The 16,477-nt window shown below is 31.2% G+C and overlaps 4 protein-coding genes across 4 annotated transcripts in view; 3 read left to right on the top strand and 1 right to left on the bottom strand.

Annotated features, from left to right (window-relative positions):
* Positions 1 to 543: 543 nt before the first annotated feature.
* On the top strand, positions 544 to 3,440 carry HELRODRAFT_85110 (hypothetical protein; the record flags this gene model as incomplete). The annotated part of the gene is made up of 4 exons (XM_009025657.1): positions 544 to 849; positions 1,820 to 2,163; positions 2,302 to 2,512; positions 2,652 to 3,440. 4 exons carry the CDS (start codon positions 544 to 546, stop codon positions 3,438 to 3,440), a joined length of 1,650 nt encoding a protein of 549 aa, XP_009023905.1.
* An 843-nt stretch (positions 3,441 to 4,283) lies between these two features.
* HELRODRAFT_177486 (hypothetical protein) lies at positions 4,284 to 5,404 on the top strand (the record flags this gene model as incomplete). Its single annotated transcript, XM_009025682.1, has 3 exons — positions 4,284 to 4,296; positions 4,441 to 5,030; positions 5,135 to 5,404. 3 exons carry the CDS (start codon positions 4,284 to 4,286, stop codon positions 5,402 to 5,404), a joined length of 873 nt encoding a protein of 290 aa, XP_009023930.1.
* Positions 5,405 to 9,243: 3,839 nt separating this feature from the next.
* On the top strand, positions 9,244 to 10,451 carry HELRODRAFT_177485 (hypothetical protein; the record flags this gene model as incomplete). Its single annotated transcript, XM_009025681.1, has 2 exons — positions 9,244 to 10,025; positions 10,094 to 10,451. 2 exons carry the CDS (start codon positions 9,244 to 9,246, stop codon positions 10,449 to 10,451), a joined length of 1,140 nt encoding a protein of 379 aa, XP_009023929.1.
* Positions 10,452 to 13,709: 3,258 nt separating this feature from the next.
* HELRODRAFT_177484 (hypothetical protein) overlaps positions 13,710 to 16,477 on the bottom strand; it is a gene marked incomplete at both ends in the record, with an annotated part of 4,421 nt that continues 1,653 nt past the window's right edge. The window contains 3 exons of the mRNA XM_009025680.1: positions 13,710 to 13,766; positions 14,548 to 14,711; positions 14,808 to 15,009. Of these exons, the coding sequence (XP_009023928.1) occupies positions 13,710 to 13,766; positions 14,548 to 14,711; positions 14,808 to 15,009 (423 nt within the window). The remainder of the gene's footprint in view (positions 13,767 to 14,547; positions 14,712 to 14,807; positions 15,010 to 16,477) is intronic.

Raw genomic sequence — 16,477 nt, 5'->3', positions numbered from 1 at the left:
AATGATTATAACGCGATGGGACAACAAATGGGTTTTTCAAGGTTTCAGTAAATATTAAAGTCTTTAAACTTATCAGTTTCAGAAAGTTGAAACAAAAATTAAATATTTTTAACAATGTTTTTATTTCGGATATTCATTTTACAGCATACACGAATTGATTTCGTTCTTTACTTTTATTGAGATTGATAACAATAGAAAACAATGCACAGCTGTGATTATTAAATAAATGTATGAATTAAAGTACACTACACTATTTATAATAGCACATGTTGTCAAGACACGTATAACGATTTAGTAGTGTTTTAATCGTTTTTTGCATTTTCAGATGTTTTGTCAAATTTTTCACAGACCACGTCACTTTTTAAAATACATACAAAATTTATTTTAATATATTTTTCAGGTATCATGTCCGAAGAAAAAAAATCTACTAGAATATATAAAGTTCTCGTCGATATAGTTTTGGTGTTCATATTCACGACAGCTTTAACGAATTTGTATTTGTCTAAAATACAACAATGGGACGCTTTTAAAGAATCTCTTGACATGAAAAAAGAAAATTTTATTGAAACACTGAGGCTAGAAAAATTACGGAAATTGCAAAAAATTATTTTCCTAAACCCTAAAAGACCAGCTGATCGCACTTACAATATAAACGTTACTCTAAGTGAACAAACGCCATTGGAACGAAACATAAAAGACACAAGACCGCAAAAATGTCCACGTCACTATGATATTTCTAAACTACCCTCTGTTTCGGTGGTCATACCGTTCTACAATGACGCGTTGTCCATGCTATTGAGAACGGTCCATAGTGTTCTTATGAGGACTCCAGCAACATTACTTAAAGAGGTTTGTGAAATGTTAATTGTTTGTTTAAACATTTTAGAAGATAACTTTTATTATTTCAAAGAATGATAACTACGTCACAAAAAAAGTTTAAGGCAAAATAATTTTTTGTATCCTATTTTTGAAATTTTTGCAAATAGATCTTGTTAACAAGGTATATTTATCAATTGAGTTGAAACTGAATATGTTAAAACTAAATTACGTTGGAAGTAGTTAGAAATTTTTTGTTGTGGAGTGGAACTTTAAATTTTACAAAAAGTTGTAGACTTTTTTTATATTATCCTACATTTTTGACAAATTTTTAAAAATGAAAATTGGTGTTTCTCTTGAAAAATCAATAGTTTCCAATCAACTATAAGTTGACAATTTATTCATTTTAAGCTTAACCCTGGCTAAAATTTTTATTGAGGAAAATGCTTTAGCCCCAAAACCCCTCCTTTGACTATGCCTCAGGCTCTTAGTTATTTATATGAGAATGCGAAAATGAAATAAAAAAAATTCCAATTATTTTTATTTATTATAACGCAGATATATAATTATTATTTATTTTATTTATTATTCTTTCATGTTATTCTATACTTATGAATTAAACTTTCGTGCCCCACATTATGTATGCACGGCCAAGCACCGCATCATACGCGTATGATGGTCTTTGAGTTTCGGACAGACAGTTTTCGAACCGTGCCATCTCTTAATAGCAGCGCGAGACATCGAAACATCAACCGACAGAGCTAACTAGGTGACCAAGTTTTAAAATGTCAAGAGCGTAAAAATACATCACGAATAAAACATGCTTGTTGGGTTATTGACTGAACTTTGGTAACCTTTCTGCTCAAAATTTTAAAAATAATTTTTACTTGAGTGATATTTTCTTTTCTATATATATATATATAAATATATATTATAATTGGCTTTTAATTTGTTAAAAAATTAAAATAATCTTGTTGTTACGAAAAAAATTGTAAAAATTTAGGTAATAATTGTAGACGATCACAGTCAAAACGAAGATCTCCACGAACCACTTGAAAAGTACATCAAACTTTTGGATCGTAAAGTTCATTTGATAAGAATGAGCAAAAGAGAAGGTCTAATCAGGGCTCGTTTGACAGGGGCCAAGATAGCTACGGCAGATGTGCTAATGTTCCAGGATGCTCACACAGAGAGTAACGTACAATGGGCGGAACCGTTACTTCACGAAATTTTGAAAAATCCAAAAGTCGTTATACAGCCACACGTCGATCAAATAGAACAGTTCACTTTAGAATACATTGGAAATGCTGGACCCGTTCCACGAGGTGGATTTAGTTGGGATTTAAGGTAACTGAGTTTATTAGATAAATCGTTCATTAATATTTTATATTATATTGCACGTTCCGCCGGTAAGTAATATCCCACACTGCCATACACACACACACAAACGCATACACAACATATGCACAAAATTATTTGATGAAGGTACGTGTGGATGGAAATGCCACAGCACGAAGCAAGGAGGGTAATGTTTCAGCATGAATTTGTAGCTCACAGAACTCCTACTCTTGTCGGATGTGCATTTGCCATAAGAAAAGATTTTTTTTTTTCAATCGGTGGTTTTGATGATGACATGCAAATTTGGGGAGCAGAAAACATTGAATTGGGGTTTAGAGGCTGGATGTGCGGTGGAGAAGTAAGACGATTTGCTATTAAAATACTTTTAAAAATTCGTTCAAGAAAGAACAAATTTACAGCTTTGTGTGCTAAAATTATTTGCATTAAAATTAATTTATTGAGTTTTTAAGCTAATTAATTATTAAAAACTGCGGCAGGTTTTAAATCACCCGTGTTCCCGAGTAGCTCATACATTCAAGCCGTTTGCCTACTCATTTGATGGCCATCGAGAAAAAATTGTGCAAAAAAATCAGATGAGACTTGCTGAGGTTTGGATGGATGACTGGAAAAAATTTTTTTTAGCTTCAACAAACAGTTGGCCAACCAAACATGTTTCATTTACTGTTGAAGAAAAAACATCTTTAGAGAAAAGAAAAATAATGAAAAAGAATTTAAAATGTAAGTCGTTTAAATGGTTTATGGAAAATATAATTCCTGAAGTACCTACACCTCCTATGAATGCCGTTTACTATGGTGAAGTATTTAATTTGATGTCCGAACTGTGCTTTTACATTACTTCTAAAAAATACGTTGGGTTAACGTCATTTTGTTTTTTCCATCGTCTATTGCCAAAAAATTTATTTCATATAGACACTGATAAAAGATTAATTTATCGCAATAGATGTGTACGTATTGATAACACTACGAAACTCTTAAGACTGGGTGAATGTACAAGTTTAGACTTTTACCCTAAAGAAAATTGGGATGTGGCGCGGCACAGCGAAGTTGAAGGTATGATGTACGTCGATGTACAGGAGGGTGCTGATAAACCAGTCGAAAGATTGTGCGCCACGCAAGTTACAAACATTTTCCCTATTCATTATGGCAAACAAATGCCACAGTTACTTCCATGCAACACAAACGATAGATTTCAAAAGTGGAGATGGACTTACAAATTCAATTTTACTTACGACTGGGATCACTACACAACAAGCATTGAAGAATAAGCATTAAATAATTGTAATACTTATAAAATATTCACCGATAAGATTTTTAATTTTTTACATATAAATTATTTATTTATTGCAATGTTTTTTTAATACATTAAAGTTAACATACAATTTGTTATGCATAGTTACGAGTTGTTAGTTAAATAATATTTCAAAGTGCAAAAATGTACGATGCATATTTTTGCTTTTTTCGAATGACTTAACTAAAAAAATTTTATAGGACAATTGTGAACAATAATAAATTAGTATAGTTTTTCGTATTTTTATTAGTTTTAAAAATGATTAAATTGAGTCACGAACAACCTAGGCATTTTTTTGTTTCAACGTTTCCAATGTTTTTGAAATATCTACTGTGTTTAAATTTTCAGTTTTGTTCAGAATAACAACAAATAAAATCTTTTGGTCGACAATTTATATCAAAAAAGATGGCAGTATTAAAAATAAAAAACGACATAATGATTATACTTTATTACACAAGACAATCATGGATATAATGGATATGGCATAAAAATTTATTTATTACAAAAATTGTTTTTTGTTCTATGGATCAAGCATCGTCGTTGTCTTCTTCAGCGTCTTTGATTAATTGTCTGATCTGAAATTATCGCTTGCGAAGTTTTGTCTCGTTTGTTGTTTTAAATTCGATTTCGTATTGATTTTATATATTATATACTATATTTAGTACATTTAAAAAGAAAAGGGATTAGTATAATTTTCTGCAATTTTACATTTCGTTTTATACATTTTACATTCCTAGATACATACATACATACATACATACATACAAACATGCATGCATGCATGCATGCACACATACATACATACATACATATTGGAAAAATGGCGTCTAAAGGTAATTTGTCGGTGAATGAGGTTTTATATTTTTTGATGAATAACTTAAATTTACTTCAAAATGATGTGTTTATTTCAAATGTTGTTGATTTTTACACTTCTGACGATATTACTACTGCATTAAAAACTTTAAAAAATGACTTAGGATTTGTTAAAAATGAAAAGTTTGCAAACATGGAAAAAAATTCTGCGAAAAGCAATAAAAAAGAGGACAAAATGCTTGATATTGTTACAATTATCTTGCAATTAAACAAAAACAATTTATTGGAATCTCTACCAACCTACGTAAGTGTTAATTTTTCTAAAATTCCCAGTATGGATAATATATCAAATGTAAATTTCAATAAAATTAAATTGGAAATTAAAGAAATATTGTACAAGCAAGAGTTGTACATAGCAAAACTATTAGAAAATATGAATGTAAACTATCTTGCCAGCAAACCGACCAGCGCACCTGAATATCATACGCTGGAAATTGTCCCACCAACTAAGCAAACTAAACAAAAGCATTTTATTGACAACAGAGTTAACAACAACAACAATTTCAGCAACAACAACAGTACTCTATTGGCAGATGTTGCGAGAACTCCAACTGAAAATATCGACCAACCATTCACAGTTGTTCAGTCAAAAAAACGACCAAGATTAAACATCACTCCAGAGATGGTTGAACGAAGTAACGTCAATAATGGAAGCATCATAAAATCTGCTACAGAGAATATGATGGAAAAACCAGTTAGAAAAATAATTGGTAACAAGAAAAATGACGAATTATGCAAAATTAAAGCTAATAAAATGCTCATAAAAAATCATTTTTTTCAATGAGCAATGTTCAAAAGTGCCACAGAAACGATGTTATGGAATATTTAAAATCCATTGATATAAATGTCATTTCATGTTTTCCAGTACTGAAACGCACAGATTCTCCCGCCAATGAAAGTCCAAACAACGACGATTGCGAGTCTACGATGTTCAGGGTATGCGTTGAAAGTAGCGATGCTGCTAAGATGAAAAATCCGGACGTTATCTTGCAACATATCATCGTCAAAGAATGGAGGTTCAACCCCAAAAAAACCGATGACAAAAACAACAACAAACACGAAGAATGATGTTTCTAATAAACTTTATCTCAATATGAAAAATGATGAACAATGGCCAATTTATCTTCATCTGATAGATGGCGCCTGACAATAATGAAGTTAAACCTGGTCGGCTTGATGATGTTGATCCTGATAGTAATTTGTTGAATGATTTAAATAATGTGTGTTCTTTTTTACCTCCGGATAAGGTTTATGCATTTATTAATCCGAATTCTTTTTCTGTTTTTCACATTAACATTCGAAGTATGTTTAACAAAATGACTGAGTTGAATGTTTTGCTTGATTATTGTGGTGGTAATTTTGATTTGGTAGCTGTGAGTGAAACTTGGTTATGTGATCAGACCACTAATTTAATTAATTTGCCTAATTTTAATTTTGTATCTTAAAATCGCATAGGTAACCTAGGTGGTGGTGTTGGTTTATTTATTAAAAGTCATTTAAATTATGTTGTTCGGGATGATTTATTATCTTATTTTCCTACTTTTGAGTTATTAATAGTTGAAGTGTTTTCAAATATTAGCTGTAATTATTTGTTTATTGTTATGTATCGTCCTCCTTCTACTGAGGTTAATTTATTTTTGAATGATTTAAAATCTTTACTCATAAATATTGATCCTGGTTTATTTAAATATATTTACATTATCGGTGACTTCAACATTAACTTATTTTGTGACGATTATAAACATATATCCACTCTATTCATCAATTCTTTAAGCTTCTTTGGTTTTAATTCTTTGATTACGACTGCAACACGTGTTACTACGTGTTTCATCTTTGTTAGACAACATTTTCACTAACAACATTTCTTTTCATAAATCTGGTGTTATTTTTTCTTCAATGTCAGACCACTTTCCTATATTTACTTCTTTTCATTTCCCTGTTATTAATATACCCAACTTATATATTCCTTCCTTTAATTATAATTTTTATAACATTGATAAACTAAATTTATATCTTAAGTATTATGATTGGAGTTTAGTTTTGAATTGCTCTTAGACCGATGAAGCTTTTGAATTATTTATTGACATCATAAAAAATGCTGTCATTAAATGCTGTAGTATCTCTCAGAAAAAAACTCTTAAAAAAAAGCCTTGGATCACAAAGGGTTTAATTACTTCATCGGTAACAAAAAATAAATTATATAAAATTTACCTAAGTTCAGGCCCGCCGTCGGATAGATTGGTATACACCAAATATAAAAACATTTTTCTAAAGTTATGTAAATTATCCGAATTTTCTTATTTTAACAACCAATTCACTAAATGCAAATCAAACAGTAGACTAACCTGGAAACTTCTTAAATCATGTTTAGGGTTAAAGCATTCATCACCTCTTAATATTATTGTCAATGATCAAATTATCAATGATGATTTCTTATTATGTAATCATTTTAATAATCATTTTTCGTCTTTAAACAATCAAAATGTTTCAAATTCATCTGATCCTAAATGTAACTTTAAAAAATTTTTTTCTTCTAGTATCTCAAATTCTTTCGTTTTGTTTGAATGTCTGCCATTTGAAATGATTGATGTTGTAAAAAATTTTGATAACAAATATAGTTGTGGTAATGATTTTGTTTCAAACTTTTTATTAAAAATATTTTTCAAAGTGTCTTATTTCCGTTGCTTCATTTAGTTAATTTATCTTTTAAAACTGGTCACTTCCCTAATTGTCTGAAAATTTCTAAAGTGTTGCCTTTATTTAAATCTGGTGACCGTCATTCTATTAATAATTATTGCCCTATCTCTGTTCTTTCTAGTTTGTCAAAATTAATTGAAAAAATTATTTTAAATCGTCTTAATAAATTTTTAAATTATCATAATATTATTTGTTTAAATCAATATGGATTTCGTGAAAAGTTGTCAACTGAGTTTGCTGTTTCAGACGTTATTAATTTTGTTTCTCATGCACTTGAATCTAAAAAATACTCTATTGGGGTTTTTATAGATCTTTGCAAGGCTTTTGACTCTTTAGATCACAGTATTTTATTGTACAAGTTATATTCATTTGGTATTCGTGGTTTAGCTTATAATTGGTTTTCTTCATATTTAAATGATCGCTCTCAATTTGTTTCTATTGGTAGTTCCATGTCTTCGTTGTCTCCTATTAAATCGGGTGTTCCTCAAGGTTCTATTTTGGGCCCTTTACTTTTTAATATTTATATTAATGATTTTGTTTACTCTTCCAACATTTTAAAATTTATTTTATTTGCTGATGACACTACTCTTCTATATTCTCACTCGGATTTTAATGTACTTGTTTCGGTAATTAACTACGAACTAAATTTTGTTTACGATTGGGTTGTTTCAAATAATCTACGTATCAATTTAAGTAAAACATGTTTTATATTATTTGGTCCTAAAATTAGAACAGATATTGTTTATCCAGTTATATATTGAAATAATATTACTATTGAAAGGGTTGAGTCATTTAAATTTTTGGGAGTTATTATGTCTTCTAACTTATCTTGGTTGAATCATATCAAACATATCTCTTGTAAACTGTCTAAAAACTTGGGTCTTATTTATCGATTGAGGTTTAAATTTCCTAGATTTATTTTAACAACTTTATATAACTCTCTTATTCTTCCTTATTTGACTTATTGTGTTTCTGTTTGGAGTGGTACATCTAAATCAAACCTTCATATTTTAACTCTAGCTCAAAATTTTTTTCTTCGCATTCTGTTTAAATTAAAGAGATTTGACCATGTAAGTTCATACTATAAAACAGCAAATATCCTTACCATAAACCAACTACATATTATTTATCTATTACTATCTTTTTTTAAAATATATAAATTAAATTATTGTCAATCTCTTAAAGATCAGATTAATTTATTTAAAAATGCTAGGCAAAATTGTTCACGTTCTAATTCTGAATTTTACTTTTTGAAACCTAGAACAAATTTTTTTCTCAACTCCGTCTTATATATCTCTATGCGTCTTTGGAATTATTACCGATGACTACTAAAAATTCTTCTTCCCTTGCTCTATTTAGAAAATCTATCTATTTGCTCATTCAGTCTAATTATTTCAACCATGTCCTCTGTTAATGCGATTGTTTTCCGCTATGTACTTTATATTTATTCAATTTTAAGAAGATTTATTAATACTTAAATAATTTAAATAATCTTATTTTTTCTTATTTACAGAACTATCATTATTTCATTGTGAAATATGAACATTTCTTTTCAATTTATAATTTATGGTGTAAATTTTATGGTGGCCCAACAAGTCATATCTTCGGGTCTCCTAGCTTTTTGCTGAATAAACACATTACTGAATTGAATTGAATTGAATTGTATGTATGTATGTATGTATGTATGTATGTATGTATGTATGTATGTATGTATGTATGTATGTATGTATGTATGTATGTATGTATGTATGTATGTATGTATGTATGTATGTATGTATGTATGTATGTATGTATTGTTATAATTGTTTCAAGAATTTGTAGGTCAAATATCGCTCGTGTTATAATTTTTGTTTTTCGATTTCTTTTAAAATTTGTTAAAATAACATAATTTTTTGTGATTAGGAGTAGTTTGTTGTGAGGAGAAATCATTTTTACATATAGAAAATCAACTTCAAATTGGTTAGAACAATTTTTTGTTAATTAAAATTTAATTTATTCTTCGCGCTCTCTTTTGGGGCAAAACGCCTCTTTTACTTTGGGGCAAGAAGGCTAACTTTAATTGTTTTAACTATTTGTCAAGTTTTAGATATTTTCACTTAAGGCAGCCAATAATTGTAATTAAAATTATATTTTTAAAATTTTTTCAAACTTTTGTTTTTGTATAAGTTTTTAAAATTAAATTAAAATTATTTTAATTTTTGAGATTGAAAATGGTAAGAAATTACATAAGAAAATCCACCAGATGTTCGTCTTATAATGATGAATCATTGAAAATTGCTGTTGAATCAGTAACGAATGGCATGCCACTAAAAACGGCTGTCAAAAAATATGGGGTCCCTGCAAGAACTTTAAAAAGGCATCAGATGGCCATGACCAAATTTCCTGGAAAAATTAGGCTGGGACATTTTCACTCAATTTTTACAAAGGACCAAGAACTAGAACTAGTAGAAATTATTAAAAGTATGGAAAAATCATTCTTCGGAGTGACCACAACAGACGTCAGGAAAGTGGCTTTTGAATTTGCCGAAAAAATGAAATTAAGCCATCCATTCAAGGTTGAAATGAAAATGGCAGGGATAGACTGGATGTATGGTTTTTTAAAAAGACATCCAACGCTATCTATTAGAAAGCCGGAAGCGATAAATTTATCACGGTTAGTTGGCTTCAATAAAGAGCAGGTAAAAATATTTTTCGACATATATCTTGAAACTCTCAACAATGGAAATTACAATGCTATGAAAATATGGAATGTGGACGAAACTGGAATCTCAACTGTTCAGAAACCAGTGAAAATTGTTGGCAGCAAAGGTTCCAGACAAATAGGAAAAATTACAAGCGGGGAACGTGGACATACAGTAACTGTTTTATGTTCTATGAACGCTGCCGGAATATTTATTCCACCTATGTTTATCTTTCCAAGAAAAAGAATAATGGATTCTTTAATGAATGACAGTCCACCACAATCAATTGGGACATGCACTCCGAGTGGTTGGTCCGATAGTGAGTGCTTTATGAATCAGTGGTTGAAGATGACCCAAACCAATCAATTTCTTCAAAAAGCCTTTTGGAGTCAATTGTTGGACCAATAAAATCATCAACGCCACGAGGTAGAAAAAGAAAATCTGAAAGAGCTACCTTGCTAACGTCCTCACCAAACAAAAAATTGCTACAAGAAAAAGATGATCAAAATTGTAAAAAGATAAAGCGTTCTAAAGATTTATTAGATATAAAAAGTAAAACGGTGAAACGAACCAAAGATACAACTCCATGTGGGACTTGCACACAAATTTTTTGTAAAGATGTAACTGGGCGTCAGTGGATCAAATGCCAAAAATGTGGCATTTGGCATCATAATGGTTGCCAAGGACTAGAAGAGGATTATAATGACATTTTTATTTGTATTGAGTGTGATGATTAAAATTACAAACAAAACATTAAAATTTTAATAAATTTTATTTTGTCATTTCATTAAAAATAATAAAGCATTTTTTTTCATGCATTTTGTTTCTATTAAAGCTATAACCATTGTAATCACAGCTTGTTTTGTTAATTTCTTAATTTAGGCCTTTTGCCCCAGGTATGGGGCAAGAAGCTCTTTTGATAGACCTCTATAGTTTTCCTCATAAAACACAGAAACTGTATTTTTGAATAATTTAAATTGTAGAATTAGGTAGTGGACATACCAATCTAGCTAAGGCAACATTAAACTTTAAAAAATGTTCGAGTTGTTGGGTGTGGTCAACCGCCAAACGTTAGAGGTGGCTTTTTGCCCCATGCTACCCTATATAAGCGCACGTCGCAAGAAGATTCGTGATTAGTGAAATTCGTGATTTTGTGATTTCGTGAATAGCGATTCGGTGAATTATTTAAAGCGATATTTGATTTGTTTGTTGACGTTGTCATAGCGATAGATTCTCCGTACTGTTCAGCTAAGCGACTTGTTATTCGAAGGTTCATTATTAGTCGCGGATATCATCGACGAATGCATAATAGGTGTCGACTTTCTGACAGAATATGGGTTCAAAATTGACTTAGAAAAACGCATTTTTAGATGGAGAAATACAAAAGTGATAATGGGGGATAGCGACGAAAAATGCATTCGAGTGACAGTCGATTGTGACTTAGAACTACCTCAATCATCTGAAAACATCGTATGGGGCAAGTTGAATTGCGATCCTTGGGGCCACCAGTTCTATTTGATGGAGCCAACCTCAACAACAAATGTACAGAACGCGGTCATTGGAAAATGCCTGATAGAAGCGAACAAAAATGATCTTATTCCTGTCAGAATAATGAATACCGCTAAACACACTATTAAAATTAAAAAAGGCGAGGAAATAGGTAATTGCCAATCAATAAATTTGGTGAAATCATTAGGTATGGAGCAACAGGAACAGGTTCTACCAACTGACAAAGGTAGACTCAAAGAACTTACCAAAAATCTACTGGATGAACTCAATTTGTATCAAGAAGACCGTTTAAAAGCCGAGGCGTTGATTGCTGATTTTGCAGACGTGTTTTCAACCGGTGACAATGACCAAGGTAAAACAGCTCTGGTAACTCACCGAATTGATACTCAGGATTCGAAACCGATCCGACAAGTACCACGACGTCTTCCTCTAGCAAAACAAACAGAAGTAAACGAAATGATAACGACAATGCAGAATCAAGGCGTCATCGAATCGTCATCAAGTCCCTGGATTTCGCTAGTTGTTTTGGTAAAGAAGAAGGACGGCACTAACCGTTTTTGCGTTGATTATAGGAAGTTAAATGATGTGACTAAAAAGGACAGCTATCCGTTACCGAGGATTGATGACATCATGGACACCCTATCTGGCTCAAGTTGGTTCTCTACGCTTGATTTGAAAAGCGGATACTGGCAAGTAGAAATCGATAAGAACGATCGCGAAAAGACAGCGTTTTCTATCGGATCGGGGTTGTGGCAATTCACCGTCATGCCATTTGGATTGTGCATTGCTCCAGCTACATTCGAGCGACTGATGGAATGTGTATTGCAAGGTCTTAACTGGAAAACCTGTCTTGTCTATTTAGACGACATAATTGTTCTAGGAAGAACATTTGATCAACACGTCGAAAACTTACGGGAGATCTTCACAAGACTTCAAGGATCGACTATTGCAACAGTCTGTTTCATGGTTTGCCAAAAAAATCTGTTGCACAACTACAATCTTTCCAGGATCAAGCAGCCAGGATGTTAAACGTAGGTTTGAAATTTGACAATATTACTTCTATTCTCTTTTATTCCATTGGTTGCCCACTCAACAAAGGATTGCTTTAAAAATTGCCTTACTAGATCCAAACTATTCGATGAATAAAATTGTTTCCAAAAATACTCCATCACTGTGTTACAAGTTGCAATCAAATGATTTAGATTAGCTATCGCTTTATAAAACTCAACTTACTGTTGGTTCAAGAGATTTTGCTGTCAAATGACCCAAGATTACGAATAGTCTGTCACTCGACTTGCAAAATCGTGAGATGTCAACTTTGAAATTACAAAGAAAGCTAAAATCCCACTTATTCGGACAATTTTTTCGGCAATATAATCCGACATGGTTAAAAAGAAAAGTTGCAAATAAACTCAACAAGTACGTTGTTAGCACCTTAGGGTGTAATAAAAGAAAATATACAAATAATCCGATGATAATAATAATAATGATAATAGAGTCAGAATTATGAAATAATACTGACTAAAAATACTTCAAAGTTTTCAACGCAAAATTTATTCATTCGATAGGGGGCATGGTGCAAGTTAATTTACTCGATAGGTGACGACGATTTTTTTTGTTTTGCAATTTAGATGACGTCATAAATTATTACAAATTATTTTAAAATTTAATTAGTAGTTTTTTTGATTAATTGGACATACCTTGGAAATTTTTATGTTTAAAAACACCCGAAACAAAATCTAATTTTGTTTTGATAAGGAAGGGTGTGGAGGGGAAGTGAAGACTGGGTTGACTAGTTAGGCAGCTTCGAATAATCGGTGCCTATTCTGGTCCCTAAGAGACTTAATACGTGATTCTATGCTCACTGGCATAGTTTCAGAAACGTCTTAAGTTCTCAAAAAGAGTCCGCCTTGGGTTCACCAGTTAGGCAGCTTCAAATAATCGGTGCCTATTCTGATATCTAAGAGACTTAATTCGTGATTCTTTGCTCATTGGCATAGTTTCGCACGCGTACTAAAGTCACACAATTTGTTTCCAGTGTTGTTCTGACTTTTGTTGTTTTGTGTTGGTTGTGCGAAAGCCGACCAGACTCGACGGCCCAGTGAAAACAGGCCAGGGTTGTGCGAAAGCCGACCGACTGACAGACAGGCCCAGTGAAAACAGGCCCTTGGTTGTGCGAAAGCCGACCAGACTCGACGGCCCAGTGAAAACAGGCCCTTGGTTGTGCGAAAGCCGACCGACTGACAGACAGGCCCAGTGAAAACAGGCCTTGGATTCTGTGAAAACGAATCCGCCTCGTTGTTTTGTTTCTTGTGCTATTTGTGGACCTAGGGTTCTTTGCTGGATTCTATACTCATTGGTATAGTTTCACACGCAGCTTGGAATTTCCATAGGCTCCGATTTTTGTAATTTTTCCGCATTCATTTTATTTATTTCTTGGAGTTGTATCGACATCACTATCGGTTACACACGTCGAGGTTGTACGATTAAACGGCAAGAAACACATCCCAAGTCGAAGACCCAACAAGAAGAAGTTCTAATTTCTGTATTCCAGTTTGTTCATTGACATTTTACATTATTATAGAGTTCATTTAGTTCAATTCCTTTTCATTTACTTCCGTCGATTAATAAAATTGTTATCGAATATTTTTCTTTACGCGTTCGTGTGTTACTCAGTAAAATCATATAATTCGAAAAAGCCCAGTGCCACACAGGACTGGTCGAACTCACGATAAAAATATACACAAAAATTATTGTCGGACCATAAAAAAATTCCCTGAGAAAGATAGAAGAGGAGATTACCTCACACCATCAGTTGTTTTCATTTAAAATTTCCGACAATAATAAAAAAGATTAAAATAATAAGATAAAAAACAGAAGTGCTATTTTGAATATAATAAAGGCTCACTCTAAATTAACTTCTTAGCGGTTTTCTAATTTTCCGCTTTTCAATCCGCTGTCAATTGATAACAGAATTGTTGGTCTATAAAACTGCAAACAAGATTAACAAAGAAAACAGACAACCAAAATTCATAAAAAAATTTAAATTAAAAAAAAATCCATAATCTAACTTTAGTTCAATCGAGTATTTTTTTAAATTATGAGATAAGATTTGTCATAAATGAATTTATATATATGAACATTTAAATGTTTTGAATTAGTGCTTAGCTCTTCAACATTTAAATTGGAGTTTTTAGCAACAGAAAAAAGTAAATTAGTAGTTTGAAGTGATCTTTCTGTATACCCAAGTAATAAAAATGAATTTTGCTGCAAAATAAAAAAAATAAATAAATTATTATGCAAGGAAAATAGAAAAAATCTAACCAAATTTTTAAGAAAGTGTTGCACAGTCTCTATAAAAAGAGATACAGAGGCAGGCCAGTAGACGACATCAGCTCCAAGGAGCATATTAAAATCTGACCCATGTTTGTCGGTGAAAGTTTTCAAATGATCTTTTCCCCAACTCAAGTTAGAACAAACAGGTTTGTCTTAAGATAAAAATTTTTTAAAATCTATGTAAAACTTGAAAAGATTTTTAATAAGGTGAAAAAAAGATTTAAAAAGACTAAAGCAATTAAACCAACAGCAGGAATTTTCAAAGTTGCTCTCAATATTTTTTTGCAGTAATTCAAGAACGTGATCATTATTATCAGTCAAGAAAACTTTGGACGGATCATCAGAAAGTTTCGCTGCCAACAGTCCTGTTAAACCAGTTCCTGATCCAAGCTCCAAAATTTTTTTCCTCTGACAAATAGCAGGATTTTCAGACAAATAACAACTTAATGCCTGTAGTGAACGCAAAGTAATCAAAATGAATAGCCAACAACGAAACAGGACAAAATTCTATGACATATACAAACTACGTACCAATGATTTAAACATAATACAATGGTTTTGGTAGCTAATCTCTAACCATTATTAAGAAATTTACTGAACAACAAACACAAAATAATGAAAAAAAAAATTAAGAAACCAATAACGAAAAACTCTAATAGTGTAGTTCAATACAAATGATAAAAAAATATAATAATGTAACAAAAGAACAGAATAAATCAATTTATAAACACTTGATAAGTCTAAATAAAAATATTTGAAGATTTATTACAAATTTTTTAAATGCTTGAACGAACCCATGCTGCCGGCCATATAACTTGCCCAGTCAAGTCGAAATCAGCTGCGGAAATATTAAATCATTCATAACATTTTTGTCGTTATGTTGAAATGGTTTATGTTCGTTGTCGAAATTAGTTATCAATAATTTCCTGTCTTTGCTTATTGTCGTGTGACGTCATCACCTGGATGACTTTTGCTTCGTTGGTGCCAACTACATCGGAACGAAAGAGAGAGAGAGAGAGAGAGGGAGAGAGGGAGAGGGAAAGTAAGAGGGATTATATATATATATATATATATATATATATATATATATAACATAACTTAACAAACAACATAGCAAACATGAATTATATATATATATATATATATAATATAGAATATTGTAAAAATATATATATATATATATATAATTTAACACATTTGATCATAGCCTACATCTTTACTCCCAGTATAGACATGATAGTCCACAACGTGCCGTTCATACCAATATCCTAGAACCACCAATGTTGCGCCACTTCGAATACGAGCCAATGCCAAAAGAAGCGATACTGTTTAATGGTGAACATGTTACCACTCGAACATGTTACCGCTCGTCATAGGACTAATGTTTCCGTATCGCTGGTTTCGTTATTCGACAGTGCATCTTAACATCCATATTAGCTGTGATACATTACAATTACTTGTTTTATTTTTATTTCATTTTATTTTATTTCATTTTATTTTTTCATTTTATTTTATTTCATTCATTTTATCTTATTCCATTATATTTTTCATAAATAGTCTATATTCCAATTTAATCTAATTTAGTTGTTTCATTTACGGATTCGTTTATTAAAATTTCTTATATATCATTATAAACTTAATAATTAATTTTGACAATTTTCCATATTCTTTCCACGCATGTCTTCTTTTCACATTCAACTAACTTATTTACGTTTTATTTACATCATCCGATTTTAACAAATTTTCACCGAACTAAACTTCAGTATTAATTTATTTGTTTTAATATTTAATTTAATACTATTTTACTGACTTTTTATATACATTTATATTTTTAACCATAAATTTAATTTGTACATGTTTTGCATTGTTTTCACTAACAAAGGTTTCTCGTTATTTTCTTAATAATTTTATTACACAT

Source organism: Helobdella robusta (genome assembly GCF_000326865.2).
Source record: "Helobdella robusta unplaced genomic scaffold HELROscaffold_43, whole genome shotgun sequence".
NCBI classification, from domain to species: domain Eukaryota; kingdom Metazoa; phylum Annelida; class Clitellata; order Rhynchobdellida; family Glossiphoniidae; genus Helobdella; species Helobdella robusta.
Note: the sequence above shows the minus strand (reverse complement) of the source record. Positions and strands in the feature narration are given on the sequence as shown.